This window comes from Amblyomma americanum, chromosome 8 (genome assembly GCF_052857255.1).
Source record: "Amblyomma americanum isolate KBUSLIRL-KWMA chromosome 8, ASM5285725v1, whole genome shotgun sequence".
In the NCBI taxonomy this organism is placed as follows: domain Eukaryota; kingdom Metazoa; phylum Arthropoda; class Arachnida; order Ixodida; family Ixodidae; genus Amblyomma; species Amblyomma americanum.
The window spans coordinates 33,076,153-33,101,941 of record NC_135504.1 but is presented as its reverse complement, the minus strand read 5'-3'; the positions used below and the strand labels follow the sequence as shown (position 1 = coordinate 33,101,941).

At 46.9% G+C, this 25,789-nt stretch overlaps 1 protein-coding gene across 1 annotated transcript; it reads right to left on the bottom strand.

Moving 5' to 3' along the window:
- Positions 1-273: 273 nt before the first annotated feature.
- On the bottom strand, positions 274-25,229 carry tzn (hydroxyacylglutathione hydrolase tenzing norgay). The gene is made up of 3 exons (XM_077634370.1): positions 25,030-25,229; positions 24,480-24,891; positions 274-751 (listed from the first exon to the last, which is right to left on the bottom strand). Exons 1-3 carry the CDS (start codon positions 25,099-25,101, stop codon positions 369-371), a joined length of 867 nt encoding a protein of 288 aa, XP_077490496.1. The 5' UTR covers positions 25,102-25,229; the 3' UTR covers positions 274-368.
- Between the last annotated feature and the right edge of the window lie 560 nt (positions 25,230-25,789).

The following is a 25,789-nucleotide window of genomic DNA, read 5'->3' as shown; positions in this document are numbered from 1 at the left end:
AGTAAATGGGGAAGTAATCTGTCCTCCAGTGCACACCCTTTTATAAAAAGGTGTGCGCTAGACAGTTTACTCTTTTTTTACTCCTTCCTGTTTAGACTGTAGAAACCAGTTCGCGACAACGAGTACAAAGTTATGACAGCGCCTCTCCAGGACAAACCTTTTGCGTCCACATCTCGACTCCGTATGTAAAGTCGCGACCAATATAACCTGCAACACACGAACTCGTCTAGAAGCCAACGACGAGTTGGTGCTGCTCATAGAAAAGGACAACAGTAACAATAACAAAAGCAGAGCTGTATTGGCGTTTCTGCACAAGGACAAGGGACTGAGTGCACGCACTCGGAGAACAAAGGAGGAGGCGGGAAGAGTCAGGCGGCCGGGCGGAAGTGGTCCTTCTGCTTGCGCAGGAACGCCATGGTGGAGACCGGGTCGTCCAGGCGAGCGTGCTGGTGCACGGTCGGCTCCTGGACTCGCATGAAGGGGTTGAAGCTGCGCTCCTCGGCGATGGTCGAGGGCACGGTGGGCTCCTTGCGGGCGCGCTGGTCGCGCGCCCACGACAGCTTCTTCTTGACGGCCTCGTTGTTGGGCTCCACGGTGGCCGCGAACTGCAGGTTGGTCACGGTGTACTCGTGGCCGCAGAACACGCGCGTGTCGTCCGGCAGCTTGGACAGCCGCTCGACCAGGGCGCGGTACATCTGGTCGGCCGTGCCCTCGAAGAACTTGCCACAGCCGGCCACGAACAGCGTGTCGCCTGCGATAAACACGTTTTTTTTTTTGTAGCGATAGCTACATCACGGTAGCATTTCGAGCCTTCAGCGTGGCGGCGCTGTCACGTGGTGCGGAACACCTGCCGGCAGTGCGGCGCCGTGGCTGATCACGTGGTTGGTCACGTGACCAAGTTCCACTCAGCCAGCTGTAGCTATTGCGTCACGCCAGGTTTAACCAGAGCCAAACCACCGCCATTTTTTTCTTTTGTTTTCTGACTAACGACACAACCGATGCAAAAGCCGCCTTGTACCACGTCAGGGGGGAATGCATTGTAGCAACGGAGTGATGCGATCGGCGTTATCAGTCACTCACCGCACACATTCTTTTTCTGCTACACAACATCCACCATCCATTCTACGGCCCTTAAGCACAGGGCATCGGCCCAACATTGGGAAGAGATTGGGGAATGGAGGTCCTTTGTAGGATCAGTCTTTGCCGTTACATATTCAACACTGGGCCGATGTTGTGCTGCTTGGGGAGGAAAGAGGCGGCACGCTACATCACCGATCATGGCATGTCAAAACACTACTACACCTGTCTGGCCCAGCCGGTTCCCTGTCGGTCCCGGGCCTTCCCTTCCCTTTCTCCTTAGGAAGGGAGAGTACGCTTTTAGGAAAGGGAATACAATCCTCTCCGAGGAGGTCATGCAGCGAGGTCCGGCGCCTTTGTATCTAGGTAAACAGGCAATGCCCGGTGCGACTACCACCTCCTGTTTCAACGTGTATAACTGAAGTGCTGACCGCAGATTTTCACCTGTACTCCGTTTCAAGATACTGCAGAACTGCTGTGAACTCTACAGCTAGCATCCTCACATCAAAGGCTAACACCATCCCATCAGAAAGGGATGCTGGATGGGAAGACCTCACTCGCTATCATTTTTTCGACAAAGGAAGAAAGAGTGTTAGAAAGGAATAATGAGAGTCGAAGTCGTATATAGCCAAAGTATCGACCAATATCGAGACCGCCCTAGTGCTCGTACAATTCTGAGAACAAGGGTTCTAAGTTACGCTGACTATATAGCTGCGACTTCCACAACACTCGCGAAATTTCAGCGTACATTCTCTTTCAGACGGAGGCTGCACAACTGTACGGCTGAATGCCGCAGACTAGAAAGATGTAGTTAACGATCGACCCTATTGAATCTGCAATTACAAACAATCGCCAAAAACGAAATCCGAAACTTTATGAAGACGAAGCTTGGCAAAGGCTTCCACTTCCAAGCAACGAAATAAAACACCAAACACTTACTGTTCTTTATCTTTTCTTTTATTCTGATGAACGATCCTTCTAAACGTGGCTGCAGTGCATTTGCGACAAGAAAAAACGCAGGTGGGCAAACGCTAAAGGTGAACGCCATACTACAGCTAAACATAGAACTTGCCCCAAGGTTCGAAAGACCTAAGCCCTACCTAAGCATAGCAGTGAGGACGAGAAGGACTCAGGGCACAAACAGGAACATCATCCATATGCAGCGAGCGAGGCTGTATCACATCGTCGGACGTTCAAATCACAGTAAAAAAGATGCGCAAATAAGGCAAGCTGACTAACATTCTCTTCATGATAACACGCTTGACACGGCAGGCGGTAGGCATGTGGGGTTTAACGTCCAGAAGAATCGCGTAGGTTATGCTCGTTAAAGAACCCCACGTGGCCTAAATTAATCTTGAACGCTCCACCACGTTACGCTATGAGACAAGTATAAATCGAAACACACTGAGTGTAGTCCAAAGCCTTCGCATAACGCATAAGCCTACATGAGATGGCTCCGCCGGTATACGGCCGCCATCTTGGTGTACCAAATGTGAGCTTGCCTCGTGCCCAAATTCGTTGTTGACTCCATATGCAAGCGGTGCAGCACATTCCCGTGTGTTTATACACGTCACAGTTCCCGGCATAAGTCATTTACGAATAACACAGTCTGTAAGTTTGACAGCGGAAAAATGTCGCATGCCTTGATTGATTTACTGCGTGTATCGGTCCTTCGTAAGGCAGCCAAAAAGAAGAAAAAAAAAGAGAATGTATAAAACATTCGTATACAGTGCGAAAGCACGGCGGATCCATATATGCAGTATTCGTCTTTATCTTGGCGTTGAGGGTTGAGGTGTTGAATGCTACAGGCGGGGTTTATCTTGGCATTCACAGATCCCTGGGAGTCCTCATACCACTCCTGGCGCTGTGGTGCAGCGGTTAAGCGGTGCGCCACTCCCCTGCGATGGCAGCTGGTGCTGTCCCCGGAGGAATTTGTGTGATCCCGGTTTCTCTTTCCGAGCCGCTGCCCTGAGATGGCAGGTGCTGACACCGGTGGAATTTGTAATCCAGGTTTCTCTTCCCGGGCCACTGCCCTGAGATGGCAGGTGCTACCACCGGTGGAATTTGTAATCCAGGTTTCCCTTCCTGAGCCACTGCCCTGAGATGGCAGGTGCTGACGCCGGTGGAATTTGTGTGATCCAAGTTGCTCTTCCCGAGCCACTGCCCTGAGATGGCAGGTGCTACCACCGGTGGAATTTGTAATCCAGGTTTCCCTTCCCGAGCCACTGCCCTGAGATGGCAGGTGTTGCCACCGGTGGAATTTGTGTGATCCAAGTTGCTCTTCCCGAGCCACTGCCCTGAGATGGCAGGTGCTACCACCGGTGGAATTTGTAATCCAGGTTTCCCTTCCCGAGCCACTGCCCTGAGATGGCAGGTGTTGCCACCGGTGGAATTTGTGTGATCCAAGTTGCTCTTCCCGAGCCACTGCCCTGAGATGGCAGGTGCTACCACCGGTGGAATTTGTAATCCAGGTTTCTCTTCCCGGGCCACTGCCCTGAGATGGCAGGTGCTACCACCGGTGGAATTTGTAATCCAGGTTTCCCTTCCCGAGCCACTGCCCTGAGATGGCAGGTGTTGCCACCGGTGGAATTTGTGTGATCCAAGTTGCTCTTTCCGAGCCACTGCCCTGAGATGGCAGGTGCTGACACCGGTGGAATTTGTAATCCAGGTTTCTCTTCCCGGGCCACTGCCCTGAGATGGCAGGTGCTACCACCGGTGGAATTTGTAATCCAGGTTTCCCTTCCTGAGCCACTGCCCTGAGATGGCAGGTGCTGACGCCGGTGGAATTTGTGTGATCCAAGTTGCTCTTCCCGAGCCACCTCCCTGAGATGGCAGGTGCTGTCACTGGTGGAATTTGTAATCCAGGTTTCTCTTCCCGAGCCACCTCCCTGAGATGGCAGGTGCTGTCACTGGTGGAATTTGTAATCCAGGTTTCTCTTCCCGAGCCACCTCCCTGAGATGGCAGGTGCTGTCACTGGTGGAATTTGTAATCCAGGTTTCTCTTCCCGAGCCACCTCCCTGAGATGGCAGGTGCTGTCACTGGAGGAATTTGTAATCCAGGTTTCTCTTCCCGAGCCACCTCCCTGAGATGGCAGGTGCTGTCACTGGTGGAATTTGTAATCCAGGTTTCTCTTCCCGAGCCACCTCCCTGAGATGGCAGGTGCTGTCACTGGTGGAATTTGTAATCCAGGTTTCTCTTCCCGAGCCACCTCCCTGAGATGGCAGGTGCTGTCACTGGTGGAATTTGTAATCCAGGTTTCTCTTCCCGAGCCACCTCCCTGAGATGGCAGGTGCTGTCACTGGTGGAATTTGTAATCCAGGTTTCTCTTCCCGAGCCACCTCCCTGAGATGGCAGGTGCTGTCACTGGTGTAATTTGTAATCCAGGTTTCTCTTCCCGAGCCACCTCCCTGAGATGGCAGGTGCTGTCACTGGTGGAATTTGTAATCCAGGTTTCTCTTCCCGAGCCACCTCCCTGAGATGGCAGGTGCTGTCACTGGTGGAATTTGTAATCCAGGTTTCTCTTCCCGAGCCACCTCCCTGAGATGGCAGGTGCTGTCACTGGTGGAATTTGTAATCCAGGTTTCTCTTCCCGAGCCACCTCCCTGAGATGGCAGGTGCTGTCACTGGTGGAATTTGTAATCCAGGTTTCTCTTCCCGAGCCACTGCCCTGAGATGGCAGGTGCTGTCACTGGTGGAATTTGTAATCCAGGTTTCTCTTCCCGAGCCACTGCCCTGAGATGGCAGGTGCTGTCACTGGTGGAATTTGTAATCCAGGTTTCTCTTCCCGAGCCACCTCCCTGAGATGGCAGGTGCTGTCACTGGTGGAATTTGTAATCCAGGTTTCTCTTCCCGAGCCACTGCCCTGAGATGGCAGGTGCTGTCACTGGTGGAATTTGTAATCCAGGTTTCTCTTCCCGAGCCACTGCCCTGAGATGGCAGGTGCTGTCACTGGTGGAATTTGTAATCCAGGTTTCTCTTCCCGAGCCACCTCCCTGAGACGGCAGGTGCTGTCACTGGTGGAATTTGTAATCCAGGTTTCTCTTCCCGAGCCACCTCCCTGAGATGGCAGGTGCTGTCACTGGTGGAATTTGTAATCCAGGTTTCTCTTCCCGAGCCACCTCCCTGAGATGGCAGGTGCTGTCACTGGTGGAATTTGTAATCCAGGTTTCTCTTCCCGAGCCACCTCCCTGAGATGGCAGGTGCTGTCACTGGTGGAATTTGTAATCCAGGTTTCTCTTCCCGAGCCACCTCCCTGAGATGGCAGGTGCTGTCACTGGTGGAATTTGTAATCCAGGTTTCTCTTCCCGAGCCACTGCCCTGAGATGGCAGGTGCTGTCACTGGTGGAATTTGTAATCCAGGTTTCTCTTCCCGAGCCACCTCCCTGAGATGGCAGGTGCTGTCACTGGTGGAATTTGTAATCCAGGTTTCTCTTCCCGAGCCACCTCCCTGAGATGGCAGGTGCTGTCACTGGTGGAATTTGTAATCCAGGTTTCTCTTCCCGAGCCACTGCCCTGAGATGGCAGGTGCTGTCACTGGTGGAATTTGTAATCCAGGTTTCTCTTCCCGAGCCACTGCCCTGAGATGGCAGGTGCTGTCACTGGTGGAATTTGTAATCCAAGTTGCTCTTCCCGAGCCACCTCCCTGAGATGGCAGGTGCTGTCACTGGTGGAATTTGTAATCCAGGTTTCTCTTCCCGAGCCACTGCCCTGAGATGGCAGGTGCTGTCACTGGTGGAATTTGTAATCCAGGTTTCTCTTCCCGAGCCACCTCCCTGAGATGGCAGGTGCTGTCACTGGTGGAATTTGTAATCCAGGTTTCTCTTCCCGAGCCACCTCCCTGAGATGGCAGGTGCTGTCACTGGTGGAATTTGTAATCCAGGTTTCTCTTCCCGAGCCACCTCCCTGAGATGGCAGGTGCTGTCACTGGTGGAATTTGTAATCCAGGTTTCTCTTCCCGAGCCACCTCCCTGAGATGGCAGGTGCTGTCACTGGTGGAATTTGTAATCCAGGTTTCTCTTCCCGAGCCACCTCCCTGAGATGGCAGGTGCTGTCACTGGTGGAATTTGTAATCCAGGTTTCTCTTCCAGAGCCACTGCCCTGAGATGGCAGGTGCTGCCACCGGTGGAATTTGAGTGATCCAAGTTGCTCTTCCCGGGCCACCTCTCCCTGAGATGGCAGGTGCTGCCAGCGGCGGAATTTGTGCGATCCAGGTTGGTCTCGGACAGACAGACAAACGTTAAGACGATTTTGCTCAGGTCAGAACCACCGGATTAGTGCTTTCACACTAAAAACAAAAAGGACGCGAAGGGTGGCGTCCAGCGACTTGGTCCCGTGCGTGACGGCAGATTCCTCGGGAGAAAGCTACCTTTCAAAAACCATTCATTAACTTAAAACGCCGCGAAGAGGCTTTACTTGCAATGAGCTACGTACAGCTGAGCGGTCATGCTGTGGCTACTTTGAGAACATTCGCTGACACCATGCTATCGCGAGATGCGCACGCAAGGAGACACTCAACGTACTACACAGCTGACGTCCTTCACAAGCGGCGACAAAGCCGCCGACACGTTGTCGTGTTCGCCGATTAGAGAAGCCCACAAAGGCACTCGAGAGGAGACGCCACTTAATTGCGACCTGCTGGTTACATGTATCCACGTCGCTCTTATCACAACCTTTCTGAACAAAGATATGCTCCCAGACTTATAGGCGCACGCGACAGGCGCCCGGATGAGCAGGTGCTGCAACAAGCCGATCAGCACTTCCTTACCGTGCGCGTCGGAAACAAAGCGAAAGGACCTACACACTAATGCGGGCCACCACAGTGCCTGGTTATGATTGGCTGCTGACCCAAAGGACGCGGGTTCGAACCCGGCCGCGGATGTTGCATTTCGATGGAAGCTAAGTGTTAGAGGCCAGCTGTGCTGTGCAATGTCAGTGCACGTTAAATAACCCCATACTCTAAACAGATATACGTCTAATGGGAGTAAACAGGGAGCATGCTGTCCTCTAGCGCACACCCTTTTATAAAAGGGTATGCAATAGAGGAGAGTTTGCTCCCCTTTTTACTCCTTTCTGTTTACTCTGTAGTGCACACCCTTTTATAAAAGGGTATGCAATAGAGAAGAGTTTCCCCTTTTTACTCCTTTCTGTTTACTCTGTAGTGCACACCCTTTTATAAAAGGGTATGCAATAGAGGAGAGTCTACTCCCCTTTTTTACTCCTTTGTTTACTCTGTAGTGCACACCCTTTTATAAAAAGGTATGCAAGAGGAGAGTTTACTCCCCTTTTAACTCCTTTCTGTTTACTCTGTAGCGCATACCCTTTTATAAAAGGGTATGCAATTGAAGAGAGTTTACTCACATTTTTTACTCTTTTCTGGTTACCCTGTAGCGCACACCCTTTTATAAAAGGGTATGCAATACAGGAGAGTTTACTCCCCTCTTTACTCCCTTCTATTTACTCTGTAGTGCACACCCTTTTATAAAAGGGTATGCAATAGAGGAGAGTGTACTCCCCTTTTTACTCCTTTCTGTTTACTGTGTAGGTGGTCGAAGCTATCCGCAGCTCTCCACTAAAGCTTCCCACATAGCCTGATTGGCTTTGGTCTGTAAACCCCATAAAACAGACACTAAAAAGGCTAAGTACGATGAAGCTAAACTATTATTCTTTTTGCCACCTCTCTTCAATAGGAATTACTATTTTTAAAGGGTAGCTGATGACAACTTCATCACATTATTTTTCTCAGTAAAAATTCACCCGCGGGCTCTTTTTGGCTATGTTGACGTTTGTACAACAGCATACGTTGAATTTATCGGCGAGAAAATTGGATTTAAAAATCTTCCAGCCAGTAGGCTCAAACTCGCGACGTCCTTAGCGAAAACTGCGTGTCACCACTGTTTTGAAGTGAATGGCGGCGGTGTAGCGTAGCATCTGGGATCAGCACAAAAGTATTTTCAACGTAGTCAAACCGAGTAGACGTGCTAAAGCACGTGTTCATTCTCCGCTCTTTCTGGCAACTGCATGTGTACGCAACGGCGCGCTTCTCGCTCTTCATCTTCACACCCTCTCTCCACTCGGCGGCAGCTGGCGCGACGCCCTGCTCCCATTGGCTACAGCTGGCGCGACGCACCACCGATTTAACCAGAGCTTACTAGCGTTACTCCGAGACTTCACACACGATTATTGGTAGGGCTTGCACCGTTAAATAGAGCTCTCTCACTAAAAAAAAAATTAAAAAATCGGTGTCGACGCACAGTTTATTTGCAAAACCGATGACTGCCACACATGAATTTCGTTTTCTGGTCCTTTCAACTATGAAAGCTCCGCTTTTGAGTAGAGTCGTCTCTCTCGTTATAATGCCGCAGCCTATCAATACTAGCGAACTTCAATCTGCCCTGAGAGGCAGATCGTCTTGTCCAAGTCAGCACGTTTTTTTTTTAAATGCGCCTACTTTGACAGTACACAAAAATAAACCAACTTTTTGTTTACAACTTCAGCAAAAGACGATTACAATTCCAAACTTGCATAGGAAATTCATAAACGGCGTTTTAAGTTTTCTCCAAAGTAACTTTTAACGGCCGTCGTGATGGCGCTCGGCTGCTGACCCGAAAGACGCGTGTTCGATCCCCGCCGCGGTGGTCGAATTTCAATGGAAGCAAAATTCTAGAGGCCCGTGTGCTGTGCGATGTCAGTGCACGTTAAAGAACCCCAGGTGGTCGAAATTTCCGGAGCCCTTCACTACGGCGTCCCTCGTAGCCTGAGTCGCTTTGGGACGTTAAACCCCCATAAACCAATCCAAAGTAACTTCAGTATGGATTCCTTTTTTTTTTCGCGCTTAAAAACAAAGACCGCGAGATTTCAAAATTGCCAACTATGGCACATGCACTCTCATGTCATGATGTTAGCGCCCTGAAACGTGCCCCGACTTAATATAACTAGAGAGAGGAGTTTCTTAATATAACTAGAGGGAAAACTATAAAGGCGCTACACTTTACCCACCACGGAGAGGTGCAGGAATGCCGGGAAGGCGAGGCTTCTTACTCGGCTTGGCTATTGTAGGGCACAAAACGTGTATTCAGCCGTAAAAATAAGACTCTTCTCGAGGCAAACTCGACGAAATCCTGTGAAAGCTTCCTTACCATCCTGACACCGAACTTTGGGTTGCGATAAATTTATTGAAGTGAACAGCGCAGTATTGTAATAACTTAATCTGCACACAGAGGAGAGGACCGCGACGCTATTACTAATTTCGAAGTACAATGCTCCTTTCCGGCCTAACAGTGGCCAAGCCAAACACGAAGCCTCGTCTTCCCAGCATGCCCGCGGTGGATGAACTGTCCTTTAAAGGGTCCCTGAAGAGGGTGTTTGAGGTTGGCTATAATACATCTGCATTATGTAGATATGTAGAGTACAGGCTACCGAGCGTTCATACCGCGCACAAGACCTCAAAAGCGAGCCGATCATTTACAACAATTTTTTTAAGTTCGCTTCTACGCCTCGGGGCGACCAGCGATGCAGGGCTGTCACCCGAATCCGCGCGCAACGCGCCATGCAGCGCTCGTTACGTCAGCAGCGGTGGGCAATCATTGGTTCGCCGTGCCAACTCTTTCTTACGCGGCCGCGGCCGGAAGCTCCGCCCCCGGGGAACTCCTCCCGCGCGCGTCGGCAGACGGCGGAGGGGCCGAGTGGGCGGAGCCAGCGGAAGAGCGCCGCCGACATTTCAGTGTGAAAGTTACACGAGAGGAGCAAACAGCGAAAAATCGAAAATTCAAATTTCAACTACAGATAACTCAGCTTCCACGAAACGCATTAAAGAATTATTGCTGGAGAATATTTGTGAAGCGGCGTCCTTTACCATCCTAGGCATACCTCAGCATTATTGACAGCCCCCTTCAGAGCCCCTTTAAGAAACTCGCGTAGACGGTGGCGCCAGCTTTCCCCCTAGGTAATATTTAAAATCTCTTTGCCGACTAAAGCAGTGGTCGTAACGACGGTTCCGCGATGAGCCAATTGATAAGCCGGCGCACTTCCCTTTGTCGGAATCGTGATGCTGGAGCACGACCCCACCGGCGTCGTTTTACGGCATAGCGCAGACAATTTCTGGCAGTCCGACGCAGTTGCGACTACGTTGCGGCGTCGCGATTCTAGCGAAAAGCAGCGACCGCGTTTATCGCCGATCGATCGCTGCGACCGGCGGCACGTTAATCCACCGCGGCTTCGTCTGCCCGATCTCCTTGAGTCGGGGCAAGTTTGCTAATCGCGACGCGAGAGCTCAGAGTCGCGTGACAACTTTTAAATCTCCCGGGCTTTAAGTATTTTAAACAAAAAAAAAAGAAACCACGCTAAATTCGCGAAGAAATCTATTACGGGCATTTCTCAACTTGTCCTGCAACTTCTACAGTGAAAATTTTACGCTAAAGTTAGAGGTATAGTAAAATACAAATTTTAAAAAAGCAGCAGCTAGTGACAGTGGACCACGGTCCACGGCGTCCTGTATTACTCCATGATATACTCCGTTCACCACCCACAGAGAAAGGAACTGGTAAAGGGAGGACGCTTCTGACTGTAGCCTCACAAAGCGGTTGGAGAGGATACTGGGTGGCAACTTTTGGTTTCAATTTTAAGCGCGTGCAGTTTGAAAGCTCCGTGTTTTGGCGTTTATTTTTTTTTTTTGGGGGGGGGGGCACGATTTATTGTTTAGGCGTGAAATCTATTTTTGGTCTGGCAAAACTGAAAGGAATTTATGAAACAAATGTTTATTTCGCTCGAAATAAATACGAAAAGAAACCGATACAATTGGCATCGACATTTCGCAAATCATTAAGCTCGTTTCGGGCATCTTGCGCGTTCTTTGTTATGGCATTATGGCACACAGCATTGGTTAATTGTCACTCCCACCGGGTCGCGCCAGCTGAAAAATGTAAATTACGACCACGTGTGTCATTCTGATAAACTTCGAAAGCGGCGAAGCGACGAAATTACGAACGCGGACAACACACTTTTGCGAAACTCGCATGCGGAACAGTGATATGCACCACGTACACCATATTCGGGTACAACTCAAGAAAGAAGCGGCAGATGGCCCTCAAAGGAGGCACTCCAGCCAATGGCGTCGACCGATTTTCATGACGCTGCGGTCAACCTGATTAAGCAGTGGTTATGCCCCATTAATTCCCCCTCGGCGATTTCATGCTAGCAGGTCCAAGAGGATCAAGGGGTAGTGGGCAGAATCGGTCGGCGCCACTGGCTGGAGGGGCTCCTTTGAGGGCCATTTGCCGCTTCTTTCTTGAGTTGTATCCTACTGTTACACACGGTGAAGACATATCTCCCAATGATATTCAAGCATTCCTCCATTCCCTCTTCCCCTAAAAATCCCGAATGCACGGCCGGCTACGAGTTTTGCTCAACAAAAAAGGGCGTGGCCACAACACGGGCTCCCAGCCACACGTCTACAGAATGTCTGCCTCCAGAGTGGACTGAGAAATGTGCGTGTGCAATGAGTGCTTCCGGTAGCACAGAGGACGGAGTTTTCGATGCACAAGCAGCGCAAGTTCACGGTTTTTTAGCGTTTAGTCCGAAGCGTCACCTTTTTTTCCGGCCGGTTTGAAAAGCGTAGTTCAGTGCTGTCACTGCGCCTTCGACACATCTGCCTGTTTTCTTTTTTTGAAGCCGACCACATTTTGCCCCACCATCAACAAATGAAGAAAAAAATATTCATTACTGGGCTCATAAAACAAGCAGCACGTCCCGGTAATAGTCAAACTGAAACTACCTGCTTCGAAACAGCAGGAAGCTGCGCAGTTTGTGACACCGACCAGCACATGGCCAGCGTGCTCCGTCTAAATTGCTCTCAATGCAAGCCTATAGTTTGACAAGAAACATTTTTCTCATTTCGCCATTGTCAGAGACCACGAAAGAAACATCATGTCCCCGTATAATGCGAAACTGCCCACACCACAACAACCGGCCCGCCCTTGTTAACTGCTCAGATCGTGACAACGGCCGGCTCGGGCCGGTGAGCTCGGCCTTAATTGCTTACGATATAGCGTAGTTATAACAAAAAACACATTACTCACCCCGTGGCTGTCAAACACAGCCGGACTGCAGCGTCGAATAGCAGCCGTGACGCAAAAGCACTCAGACGGTTTGTGCTAAAAGTAAACGAAAAACTAAGAATGCCCAGTGCTCGCATGTGCAGACGGCACTACTCAGTGACGTGCGCATGAGTGGCACCATCCCTCGGTTGGAGGGTTCCCTAGCTCCCTAGGACGTGCGACTTATTTGCTGAGGACCGATTTCGTCGGGTGCCTGCTTTTTACGAATTTCTTTTATCTATGGACCTACCACAACAAACCCTGGAATCAGTTTATAATGTTTGACTGTATCAAACAGGACAGAACTTTCAAAATTATCGAGCTTATAATTTCGTCCCGTGATTACCTTCTTTGTTAGGTGACGAGAAAAGCTTTAATAACGGTCTACATTTTGTCAAGAAGGAATCCTGTTTGGCGGTCCTGAATGTGGGCGGAGCTTCAATGCAGACTTGAGTTGTATTAATCTAACCTTGTTAATGGTTCCCTTACCGTTTTCATTGAACATGGGTCACCGGTGACCCATAAATACTGAGTGCTATTTCAAAGCTACCAGCGCAATTTCCAAGTTACGATATCAGTTATATAGTCCAAGAAGTTACTTTTCCGTTTTTAAATAATATGCAACTTTGCTATGAAGCGATGAATTTTCGTGCAGGCCTGAAAAGCACAGTGCATAACTTTTCTTAACAAGCATGGCAAACACTCCCGATATGCAGACAGTCTTCAAAACGACCGCAGTGTTGTCATTTTTTTTTGCGTTTGGGATAATTCTTTCGAATACTAGTAGTAGCAATGAGCTTCGGGGTGACGTCAGATAGACTGTATTTAGTTTCCGTGATGGCAAGACTTAAAAAAAAGACATCAACCGGTAGAGACAGCCGGGGAGCTTTATTTTCAACCTGCTACCAGTTTACTTATTTTTTGTTTCGCCGAAGATGTAATAGGGATGTTCGCAGTAATATGGCCTTTATTTGCTGTGTGTAAAAATTATGTGGCAAAAGATTTGATACCATCATCTGTACAGGAACGGCCGTTCTGCTCGAAAAAAAAAAGCCCTCGCCCTGCATGGCACCGTGCAACGGTATCAGTCGCCAGGACATATGTATGGATGCTCACACTGAGCAAGCAACCCCGAGCTAAAGCTGATAAATCATAAAGAAGGTCACAAGTGCAGAGGAGCATGGTTCGATGCCTTACTTTTTCAGGTTAATGCCCACAATGCACTCTACTGCTCTTCTGTGCTTGCTGGATACCTGTACATGTCTTTCAACATTACAGACCTGCTTTGTGCAGTGAAATGTTAGGTCTGGTTTTATGGGGTTTAACGTTAAAAAGCGACTCAAGCTATGAGGGACACCATAGTGGAGGGCTCCAGATAATTTCGTCCACATGAGGTTCTTTAACATGCACCGACACGGCACAGTATATGGGCCACTAGCATTTCGTTTCATCAAAATGCGACCGCCACGGCCAGGATTGAACCCCCATCTTTTGGGTCAGCAGCCGAGCACCACAACCAATGAGCCACCGCGGCGGGCTGCATTGACATGTGAGCATTGCTTAGTGAAAGTTTCTTTTTTTTTGTAGCTGAAGTCATTATTCAGGTACAAGCCTGTTTTGATGTGCAACCTTAGGTCATGTAAATATGAAATATTTTGCGCACCCAATACATATTAGCCAACTTTTTATTTCATGATATTCACATATCTTTCGAAGTTTTGATGTCATTTTCACTCAATTTTCTTTTGTGAATTAGTTACCCATTTACTTGTTATAAATATACAATTCAAACTAACATTAATTTGGTCGACGTGTTTGTACTTTCTAGCCTTTCTTAATAAAAATATTAGGGAAAAAAATAGCCTTTCTAACACTTCCAAAAAATAGCCACTTTCTGCGAGGGAGTAAACGTTTTTTTTTTTTTTGCAGTTTAAGTATTTGCTAGTCACAGCACAGGAACTTTTCAAGTGCTTTATGTAATAAAGCAAACAACTTTTTGTGTATTTCAAAATTTTTAAAACTTTTTTTGTGTTGTAAAGAACTGTAGACACCTAATCTTAGTTGCACGTTTTCTTCTTTTAAGTGATGTATTAAATGCTATAATACATGGATCACAGCATGATATTTGTCGTTTATAACTTCATTTTATTTCTCGTGCTGGTTCAGCTTCATCAGCCGAACGATGACTGGAGTGTAGTTAGTCTTCAGGCCATGTGAGGCACGAAAAAAACTGCAATATAAATCCTTACAGACAGTTTTAAATCACTACAACACTTTAACTAGTCTGCTTCAAGAGCTTGAATGACAACAAACGACGTATCAGCAGTCATATTGCCAATTATTTAATGTGTCACGAAGACCTAAAGACTAAGTACATGTCACAGCCATCATTCAGTTGACCAAACTGAAACCGATTACATTATCAAGAAGTAGTTCAATAATAAGTTATTAGTGATTCTAGGCGAATCTCATGGGGTGTTCTAAGTAAATTCATTTCCAACAGATCATCCGAAAGAACAAAACACCCATGCAAAAAATCAGTGTCTGTAGTCCTTTAAAGCTAATGTAAAAAGTATTTATCATCATTTTTATCAAAATTTGCATTGGAAAAATAAAATTTTACACTACTGCCAAATATTTATATTTGAAATTGATGTCAAATATTGCAATCAACTGGCTTCATTTCTATGTACTGCATGCTAATGTTCCTAACAAAATTCTTTCGGCCGAAAATATTAATTGAACCAACCAAAAGCACTCATTTTTCCCATGGTAAGGAAATAGTTTTTACCAAGTTAGGACTTGAAAAAATATGCTCACCTGGACAAGACAACTGCCTATATCCAGCACTAGTCATGCCTTCACAGAAAATTGCGTCATTTTTTAAACCTGGTGAAAGTTAGGTGATAAACCCCCCCTTATGTTTTTTCACATCCGCAGTCACTAATCCCATACACAACATTGCAGAAGCTGGCCCTACAGCAGGATTCCTTTATCCCCTGTCATACATTCAGATCATTGAGGTAAGAAAGAAATTCTTAAAATATAACAAGTCCCAGTGAACAGCCCTAATATGTCATGAAAAACCATAAAATATATTAAACGACCATGGCATTCATGTGGACACTCTGTAATCAAGGAGGTTCTGAACCAATGGTAAATATGCTAAAAATGTAAGCAGGGAGCGCACATCAAACAAAGGCATCCCATAAGGGTTCAAAGCAAAAGGGAGAAAATTTCAACCAAAATGGGTGTAGGCTAGGAAGACATCTTTGATTGGCTGGTAGCCCTGTCCGACAGTGACGCATCACCTGAGACAGCAGCACACCATATGTGTGCCAGTTCAGATTCCAGTGGTGTCCATCCAACCAGCCGTGTGTGGCCAAGGGACTAAAGAGGCCTCAAGCCACTTTACTACACCAAATTTGCATGAGCTCTGCTTGTACCCCAGTATGGACTCACAAGACTGGCCTGACATCATCTCCGCGGCGTTCACAGTGGTGTGCGCGGGGATGTAAAACATTGTCTTACGTGCTACCAAAACTACAACGCAGAGAGATGTATCCTACTTCCCTGAAGGAGACAGGAGCGCCACGCGGTTCACTTCGGGACATCATTCAACTGCACGAAAATCAGTCATACGAGGACAAGGCTTCCCACCTTCTTCTAAATTTTCTTTCAAGACTCTGATCTGGACTCTAGGTGGTGACAGCAGCACTGGAAGTCTTTTGTGAGGGATTGTGTGCAAAGGGACACAGATCTGCCAGGTGACAGATCTGTGCCTCAAATTTCTGAGCTTAACTAACATCCAAGCAAGTGCCGCTACAGGATAATTGCAAAGCTAATCCCACCAGTAGCTTACAACAGCCTCAACTCAACACATATCTAAGTAACTCAGAAGGTGGCTTACAGCACGTGATTGAAGACCTCAAAAGGGAAAGTGCAACAGCAGCCTTGAAAAATTAATAGCGAGTAAAATAAAGTACATGCTGAGCAGTCTGGAGGAAGAAAAAAAGTTTACAACAGGTAGCATGACATCAGATGTAGTGAGGGAGCACATGAGCCATTCAGTCATGACACATCCATACCATAAAAGGAAATTAATGGGAGGAAAAACCATGGTTTAGGGTGCATTTTGAAGGCACTAACAAGTTACGAACAACAGCCTAGCAACATCGCTCACAAAGAAAGCATGGAACCAATTAAAACTGCCAACGGCGTTGGAATGTGAAAGCTACTGAAAAAGCTTGGAATGAGACACAGAAACAGTATGGCAAAAGGGAAAAGAAAATTACAACTATGGCATTAAGAGATAAAGACAGCAGCGTTGATAAGAGAACAAATGTGAGTTGATATCTGCAATGAAGCGGAAATGACAGGTCACGAAATGTGCGGAATCGATAAGCAGCGGTCTCTTATGACACAGTGGACACTCAGGAAAGGGATATGTAACAGACAGCAGGAGGGGATCGAGTGCAGTGCTGAGATTGGGAAGTTTTGTTTGGACAGCAGCGCAGGGCAACTGCTACAAGACCGAGGTGACCGATGACCACTGGGAGAGGTCTCTTGTCTTCCAGTAGGCTTAAACTGGCTCACAGTGATTTTCCCCCCTTGCTATGCAGAGGACTCGTGATGATTTGAACTTGAATAACTTGAACAAATTGCTTACTCAATGCTCTGACTACCTCAACGTTTAGTGTAATGAGAAGGTTCTCCTTAAACCAAAAACCACATATTTTTGAATGTGCTCCAATTCCACACCAAGCTTTAATTACTGCAAGCAGACTGTACTATAATTAACGCACTTTTACTCATTCAGAAGAAACACATCCAGCAAGCACCAGCCACCAATAATGAGAGTGTGGCGACACCCATGTCACCGTTTCATTTAGTTTAACCGTTTTAGTTTTATCTAGGGCACAGCCTCTCTGGCCACATACTGCAGATGAAAGAGGTTAACGAAAAATCCAGGGCTTATCAGTAACGTCCTCCACTAACAAGTGGCATGGCCATTCCTCTTACTGACTTGGTAATATCTAGGTCGAGTAAGATAACAGAGTTCTGTGAAAGGCAAAAAAAAAAAAAAAATACACAGGCAGTAATGTAAAGTTATCACATCCAACCTCTCTGACAACAGCCCTCCAGCCATGAGCTCAGTGATAACGAAATGTGCCTAAAACAAGTTAAAGCAAGCAAGAAATGGCATTTCAAGAGTTCTACAGATAGAGTACCAGAAATTGAAGAGGACCTTGAATTCTCTGGTCTGGTTTCAAAAGATTCTTCAGCCTCTTATAACAAGCATCCAAGCCTTGTGTTTCCTTTTCAGCCTGTACTGAAAGGTGAGGAATTAAACTCGCATCCACTCATGAAAGGATTCCAATTATCTTGAAATTTCAGTGGAATCTGCCTATCTGCTTCCCATCATCTGAACAAAAGTGAACCAGTTGCTGCACAGGGGCATGATGGTGTTTGATCCTCTGCGCTGCTCTCTGTCTAAATAAATAATCAAACTGTCAAACAATTGATTATTTCTGATCAACTGATCAATCAGTCTCTAATGCCCCGAACAACGCTGTAATATTAAAATGGTCGGAAGCTGCTTGTATGTTAATGCTTTCTAACTCAGCTGGTAGGTCCACACAGTTGGGAGTGTCGCCAAACAATATCTCAGAATCCTGCGTGTTCAAAGAATAAAAAGTTTTAGAATTCTATGCAGACCGCCAAGTGCCGCCATCATTCCCTATCCCCATCAAGTCCAACTTTCTCAGCTCACAATATGCGTGGTTCTGCTGCAGCAAGCTTCAAAAAAAAGGGGTAGACTTCTAAGCACGGCAACATGTATGGCATTCAGCACACACCCATGTCCGTGCTTAGATGCTCCAAATCTTAAGTTCTAATCTAGGTTTATAACATTGTGAGACATGCTGCACTCAGGCAAGCAACAACTGTTCAGACTCGAGCTTCGACCCTCAAGACGGCGTAGGATAACTGTCAAATTAGAATAATGTAATGCAATTTGATATTGAGGAGTGCAAAATGGCAGTGAGTGGTCCACATCAACCGCACTGGAAGAATGCGACTCCCAACTCCTGGCAAACTACACACACGCACACATCAAAAATTAGCCATAGCCCCTCTGCAAAACTGCGAAAGTCAGCTTTCCTGCATATCAAAAAAATCCTTTGCCATGGCGACATGGCCCATCCTGGGGGAACAAGTTAGGAGCAGCACTGAATACTTCCATTCCCAGCCTTATTTCGTGCACGCACCTAGATAACGGCACCTTGGTGCAGCTGCATTTCGCCCTCCATTTGAAATGGGGGGCAGGAGTGCAGCAGCTGCGAAGCACATGTCTGGCACAGCTGCCCTTAATCCAAGCCCTTTATCATGACAAAGCAAAGCAGAAGCAGGTAGGAAAGATGCACAGCATTAGTCCTACTACTGATGTCAGTGGCACTGCATCCAATTCCTAGCCCCGAAATTGGTTGGGTCATCATGGTGAAGTGGTTCCCCCTGAATGAATAGGTGCTGACTTCCAGGATTTTGCAAGGGGTCTACAGTAGACAACATCTAATGTAATAAGAACTGTGCAATAAACATGATACGAATGTGATGAAGTCAGGCATAAGCACAAGCCACAAGCAAAACGAGCAAATTCTTTTAAAGAGTTATAGTAATTAATTAGTGGGTTTTTTTAGGAAAGGAAATGGTGCAGTAACTGTCTTACTTTTCGGTCACCTCAACCTTGCTGTGAGGGAAGGGAGGAAGGTGGGATTGAAAGAAGAAAGAAATAGGTGCCATAGTGGAGGGCTCCGGAATAATTTTTACCACCTAGGGATCTTTAACCTGCACTGACATTGCACAGCACATGAGCGCCTTTTGTGTTTTGCCTCCATAGAAAAGCGGCTGCCGCGGATGGGTTCGAAGCCAGGTACTCTGACTCAGTAGCCGGGCACCCCTAACCACCGAGCCACCGCGGCCGGTGGTTTAAGTAGGGCTAGCTAGTCTTAAACAAGTGTATATATAAATTGTGCAAAAGTGTAACAATAGTATAATCAAGGCATAATTACGGAAAACTTTTAGCGCACAAAAGCATGGTTTTTTTGAGCAGAGACAAAGCAAGGATGTAAACCTGCGGCCTAGAAAAATATTAGGATCGCCAACTCACTTGCAAATCACCAATCACACCTCTGAAATGTCCACTGCTAGAAGTAGACGCACTGTTTAGCATTCGTTCGCTTAACTATAAGAGCTTGTGAAAATCGCTTTGTCACTCTCAAGCTTCTCACTTACTGTAAGCATTTTGTGTTAACCAGCACCTTATTACACTCCTTAGGTTTATTATTTCAAACAGCCAAGGCCTCGGATATGAAAATCTTAACACCAAGAGCAGAAAAAGGTATACGTGCCAGCTGGCCCTGCCGACATTTATCATACCCTCAATAGCATCTCGACAAAAGCATGATGTTCCATTTCTGTAGCCACAGGTAGACGCTGTGCTGGTAATCACTTTGAAGTCTATGTAACTTGTGCTAATACAGTTTATTCTCGATAATTCAAACCCAAAAATTCAAAGATGAAACCCTTTCAACGCACATGGTGCTGATCAGTCCAAAGAAGAAGTCTGATTAAACTGGAAGTTTAAATTAAGCAATACCGAATGAGAGGGATTCTAGTAGATCTCTAAATATAATGTTAATGACCCCTAGATGCTGAAACCCACAAGTATGAAAGACAGGAACACCACACCCAAATCTCATTCGGTCAAGCATCACTTGTGACTAATAAAGGTCATTGGTTCAGTCCCAGCTGACGGCACTTTGTCTTTGCAGCAGCAGCAGCAGCAGCAGAGTTATCGAGACAAATCCAGACTTCCTTGGTGAAGTTTTGCATCGAATGGAAAAACACGCGAAGCTTTGTGGCTGAAGTAATATGCTACATGCTGCTCAACACAAGAACACCAAACAGTCATTCCGCAAAAAAAATGGCAGCCTTCTCTATGAGAAATATAGGCTAAAAATACCAGTAGCAAGTAGCAACATACCAATAACTTTGTGGAAGAAAATCTCGCAAATGTAAATTGATATTATTTCTGAAAAAAAAATTCCACAACGTAGCCAAAAGCTTCATAAGTCAAGGCATCCCTGCTATTGCACATGCACTTTTAAATTCAGAGAGTAACTGACAAATAAAACCCACTAAGATCTATGATTCTATGATCTATGAGTTTAATTTAGTTCTGGGGTGAATTTGACTGCAGTGATATGCTCAATACAGCATAAATAACCTTTACGCAAATTTGCTACTTTGACCTTTGCCCTCATCACCTGTGTGGCGCTTCTCACCTCCCAGTGCAACCCTGCCATCTATTGCAAGTTATCAGTGACCAAGAAGACTGTCATGCATGTGACTACCAACTGCAATGCTACGTAAGTCAATCACATCTATTGACACTAAGGTCTAGGCCCAGAAACAGAGCTCATACAACTCACTTTGAGTAAGTTAACTCCACTCCCTATTTCCTACTTCTAACCAGGGATAATCATGCGGTACTGTTTACTGCTAACTCGTCAGTCAAGCACTCAAATGGACTGCTGATCTCCATCAAACTAACTGCTGCTGAGGTCTTGATGCCACTTCAGAGGTGATGCCATATAACCCATGTTGCATGGTCATCTTAAAGACTCTTTAACCAATAGTCTATCAATTCAATGGCGAAATGAGCACTGCTACACAGGTTGCTCCAATGGCCATTGAGTCAATAGTCTACTGAGTCAACAAGCACTGCGAAAGTTGACACTAGAGAACCCCAGTGTCTTCAGGTGGCACAAGTACGTATTCCTGGATGTAGGGCACACACAACTACATGCTGAGAAATAAAATTAAAGGAGTATAATCACCGAAAAGCTACGCTACTTGGATATGTAGTGTGTTTCATGGATATAAAAAAAATATCCTTGCTATAAAAACACTCCAGCTAGCATAATATAATGCTGACAGTCGTACCAAGCTACACAAACCACAGTCTTCTAAAATGTGCACAAGTTCTAATAAAGCTTGTCCAAAACAGAAGTCATTTAAAATGCGTTAAAATCCCATAAAAACAATAATTTTGCTTTCTATTCTTTTCACGCTAAACTTGCAGGCCGATAGCTTATGTGCCAGCAAAACCACTGGCGTTGACAGTGGTGCCACAAGAGCTTGGTGCGAGAGAGTAGGACCTCCTGACAGATCAGGTGGAAAGAGTGAGACACCAGGGCTCTCAACTTAACAGCCAACTGCGAGTGCCTGTGCGACACAGGTATCAGCCTCATGCACAGTGATGGCCAGACCGCTAGTGGTGGGAATGACAAGTACCGCCCTTGGCAAAAGTAAATGAGCAGCCGCGTCGGCAACCGGAGCGGGCTTGCAGCCAAGCAGCAGCGTTGCGGCCTCCAGTACTGGCCAATATTCCTCAGCTGCAAGTGTAAACTGGCTGACGTAAGTTAGCGCCCTCGGTCAGTAAGACAGTGCTCCTAAGGTGTGAAATAGCTTGCTGCAAATGCTACCTGTTTACTTATCATCCAAGGAGGACAAGGACGAAGGCTTACGTCAGCAAGTTAACACTTGCCGCCAAGGAGCAGCGGCCAGCACCGGAGACCACAGCATTGCAGATGCGGCTGCGAGCCCGCTCCGGCCGCTGACACAGTTGCTCGGCTACTTTTGGCAAAAACAGTGCATTCGGGAAAGGGGTGAGCCACACCGGCTGCTTGCCCTAGATTTCTACGCTGTCGTGTCAAAGTGAATTCCTTTGGCTCAGCATTTGTGTCAGGTTGTAAACAATATTTGCTGCCAGTGCATTGCGATGCGAGCTTGAAGGCATGTCCAGCAACAATTTCTTTGTAGTTGAATGTCCGAAAATTCACTAAACACATCGCAGACGCGTTTGGTTCAGAGATCGGCTGGCATCACGACTTGCTGCATGCAGTTCAATCCCATTTTGCTTTACTACCTCTTTTGTTATTCTATCTTTTTTTAAATAAAAATGCTGGCTCCCTAGCTGGAGGTTACTGGCCTATGCGTAGCTGAGCGTAATTGAATAAAGCGCCTGGTCGATGCCTCAACCATGCTGAGAGAGGTGCCGAGGTGGGCATCTCTGGATAAATTTAAACCACTTGAAGCTACTTAACCACTAAACCAATCTTTTAGTGTGTACTAACATCGAACAGCAGAAGGTGCCTTTTAGTGTTTCACCTCAATCGAAAAGAGGGCACCGCTGCTGGGACTAACCTAGAGTTGAGTGTGGGCAGAGTGCAGAACGCAACGAGACATGCACACCTGATTCGCAGTGTAGCGCAGAAACTAGTAGCCAGTGCTCGCTAGCGGAGCAAGGCTCTCCTACTCTAAGCTGCAGAATGTGGAAGTGGCTGGAGCCAGGAAAAAATGAGTAATCGCTGCTGAGAATGTCGGCCATCCTCAAGCAAGCAAATGAGCATCAAACACTGAGTTTCCGTGCATACTTTCGAAAGCGACTGCTACGTCGCTTTCAGGGGCGCCTCTATGGGTGGTGCTCCAGGCGTATAAGCGAAGCTAACTCTGATGTGCACTTCAAACTATATGAGTAATACAAGGCTAAATTCACCGACAGCATTACCTTGGCACCGTAGTACAACGGTATGAGCGTCAGGAAGCAGTGTAATGCTCAAATAACATATACATATTGCCACAAGAGATTGTTTACGCTAATGTCCTTTTCATTTGTAGGCAAACCAGGAACAAGGCAGAATGCTGCATTTGATTAGTGCACACTAGCACAGTATCAATAGCAGGAACACACCATGTTTCCAACATCATGTGCAAGCAGCCTATACTCGATATTGCAGCACAGCAACAGAAGCAAAACTTTTTGACGCCGATTACCACTGCTGTAGACACAGGGTGCCTGTAGTTGTTAAGAGGAATCACAGTGCTCTCATCTGCCAATATATTCTCTACTTGCTGCAACTTGTTAACGAGCATCATTTTCACTTCGTGTATTTGTTTCCGTGACAACCATTCATCTTTTTTTTTTTTTACTAGCGAGAAGGAGGGGTCTATTTCCCTATGAGAGTTTAGGAAAGAGCTGCAGCAGGCACGCTGGACCCCGAAGCAGTGCTCCTGATTTCGACAGAACAGCCGAGGCTCGGACCGGGGGCAGCTCTCTCCACAACGTTTCTTGGAAGGGAAGCTTCTGCACATGTTCAACTGTTATGTGTGTATAGCATATCTGTGTGTTTCTAACTACAAGAGTGTCAATCTTGATATGAACCAGAACACCCTTTGTGCAGCCCAGTCTGTGCGTGAAACGGGCAAGGCCAATGTGTGTTCAAATGCCAGCCCGAGCGTGTGCATGAGCGATTCGTTGAGCAGAACAATGTTGCAAAGTTGTCTGCAATCAGGACATAGTACAATGTGTATACAGTAAACTTCTATATTCTTAACTGCAACTTGTAGGCCGTCGTCCTATCTCTCTCTCTCTCTCTCTCTCTAATATATATATATATATATATATATATATATATATATATATATATATATATATATATATATATATATATATATATATATATATATATATATATATATATATATATTCACTTATATTCATTCCTTCTACCGTAGTTAGTAGAATCAGCTAACAATCTCATTTCCCTGAAGCATGGGCTTCCCGATAAGGTTACATTTCTAATGGTTTGCCACCACAATGGTAGAACCAGCACTAGCCACGACAGGGCGCAGTTAACTCACTGTCCTGTCTGGTTTTCTGACGACATACAAAGATGTCTGTTGAATTTGTAGCCCAAACTTGCTCCATCAAACTACGACTAGTTGACAACCAACAGCAGCACAAACATGCAAACAACATTCTACACAATGAATATGATCAAGGGGAACGAAGTGAAGAGAGGGGTGCAAAAGTCAAGCGCATCTCCGCAATGGTTGTAACCTCCTCCCCCCCCCCTTTTTTTGCAATACCATATGTATAACCACCACATAGTTCAATTACACACATGCAAACTCAACCTGCACATAATGATAGCACATACAAAAGATGACACAACCAAATCCAGTCCAGCAACGCGTTAGTTGTGTCACAGCCCACCAGGTGTTTCAGTGCAATGTAGAAATGTAAGAATTTTGCTAGGTCGAACGGCATGATTAATTCCGTATATATTTACATCAACCTCCAACGCGGGGTCATGACAGGAGGTCGACGCCACTTGTTGGAGAGCTTCCTTTGAGTGTTATCTGAGCTTTGTGCCTGTAGCCGCTCTGAAACTGTTCAAGCCTACCTGTGAACACAGCTGGCGGCTGTCCATCGGCGGCTGGCACGAAGTAGCAAACGTGGCCCGACGTGTGGCACGGCGTCAGCAGGCAGCGCACCGTCAGCTTGCCCACCTGCAGCTCCTGGTTTTCGGTAACGTGTTCCGTCAGCCTCGGCACCCGGTCGTCTCCGCCGTAGACACGCAGATTTGGGCACAGCTCGAGAAGGCGCTCATTGCCGCCCGCGTGGTCCCAGTGGTGATGCGTAGTCAGCACCGTGGTCAGCTTCACGTCAAGCTTCTTCACCTCGTCCAGCACCTTGGCCGGCTCCACCGGGTCGACGATGGCCGCCTCGCGGCTCGCGTCGTCGACCAGCAGATACATGTAGTTGTCCTCGAGCGCGTTCAGCACTTTCACCTGCATCGTGCGGCCTGGACACACCTGCGCGACACACGCCACCAAAATCGAGTTAGCTCCCTTCAACCAGCGGCTAGTAGTAGCTATTGACCACGCCTCGCGCCACCAACAGAACAACAAATCTTATGCAGAAATCAGGAAAACATGATCAATTTTTCTCACGTGAAGACGTCGGAGAAGGTGTCCAAACCAAGCTGCTGCGCGCTTGCTGTTGCTGAGAACGGCGACAGACATGAACCGAACAAATAAACCTGTTCGACTTCCTGAGAGTGCACAGTCGCGCACAACAAACGAAACTCCGCTCGCTGTCCAGCGTCCACCAACGCGAAATCCAAGCGTCGCACTGGCACGGATACTTCGCGTTCAAATTCGGCCACTCTTTCACGCAAATAAGAAGTATTTATAATCAGCTGCGACACCTTCTGCTTTAAAGCTAAGCAAATGTGAAGCACTGAACGCAAATATTAAAATTAATAGTTTACTTTATTATGCATAGGTGGCGCGACCACTTGTGAAGTAAATTTTAAGCTAGTATTTTTTTAGACGTCAAGTTTCGCCAAATAATTGTCACTAAATTGATTTAGCATCTTTGTACCTTCGAAAACGCCAGCGCACCTATCTATACTAAAGTGTACTAGAAGCCCACTGCCCTCTTCTAGTACACTTTATCTATACGTTGCAACGGTTGCATTGACATCGTGTAGGTGATTCCGAAAATCCACCAACGCCGCTCCGCACGAGTGGCGCGAGTGGCACGAGAACCCTTTAAACAGGAAATTGTCAAAGAAAATATCTATGATAATTGTAGGGGAAGCTCTGTTGTTTGAGGCCAGGACTGGAGTTTTGCGGACTAAGACGTATAGAGTCAGGTACCACGAGGGAGACACTTTGTGCATTGCGTGCGGAGAGGAGGAGGAAACGG

What these genes read in the sequence shown, in the direction of transcription:
- tzn (XM_077634370.1), bottom strand. Translation starts at nt 25,101, where the DNA reads ATGTCTGTCGCCGTTCTCAGCAACAGCAAGCGCGCAGCAGCTTGGTTT. An exon ending in ACCTTCTCCGACGTCTTCAC is followed by an intron (nt 24,892 to 25,029) that starts GTGAGAAAAATT and finishes TGTGTCGCGCAG; the next exon opens with GTGTGTCCAGGCCGCACGAT. An exon ending in GCCGCCAGCTGTGTTCACAG is followed by an intron (nt 752 to 24,479) that starts GTAGGCTTGAAC and finishes TGTTTATCGCAG; the next exon opens with GCGACACGCTGTTCGTGGCC.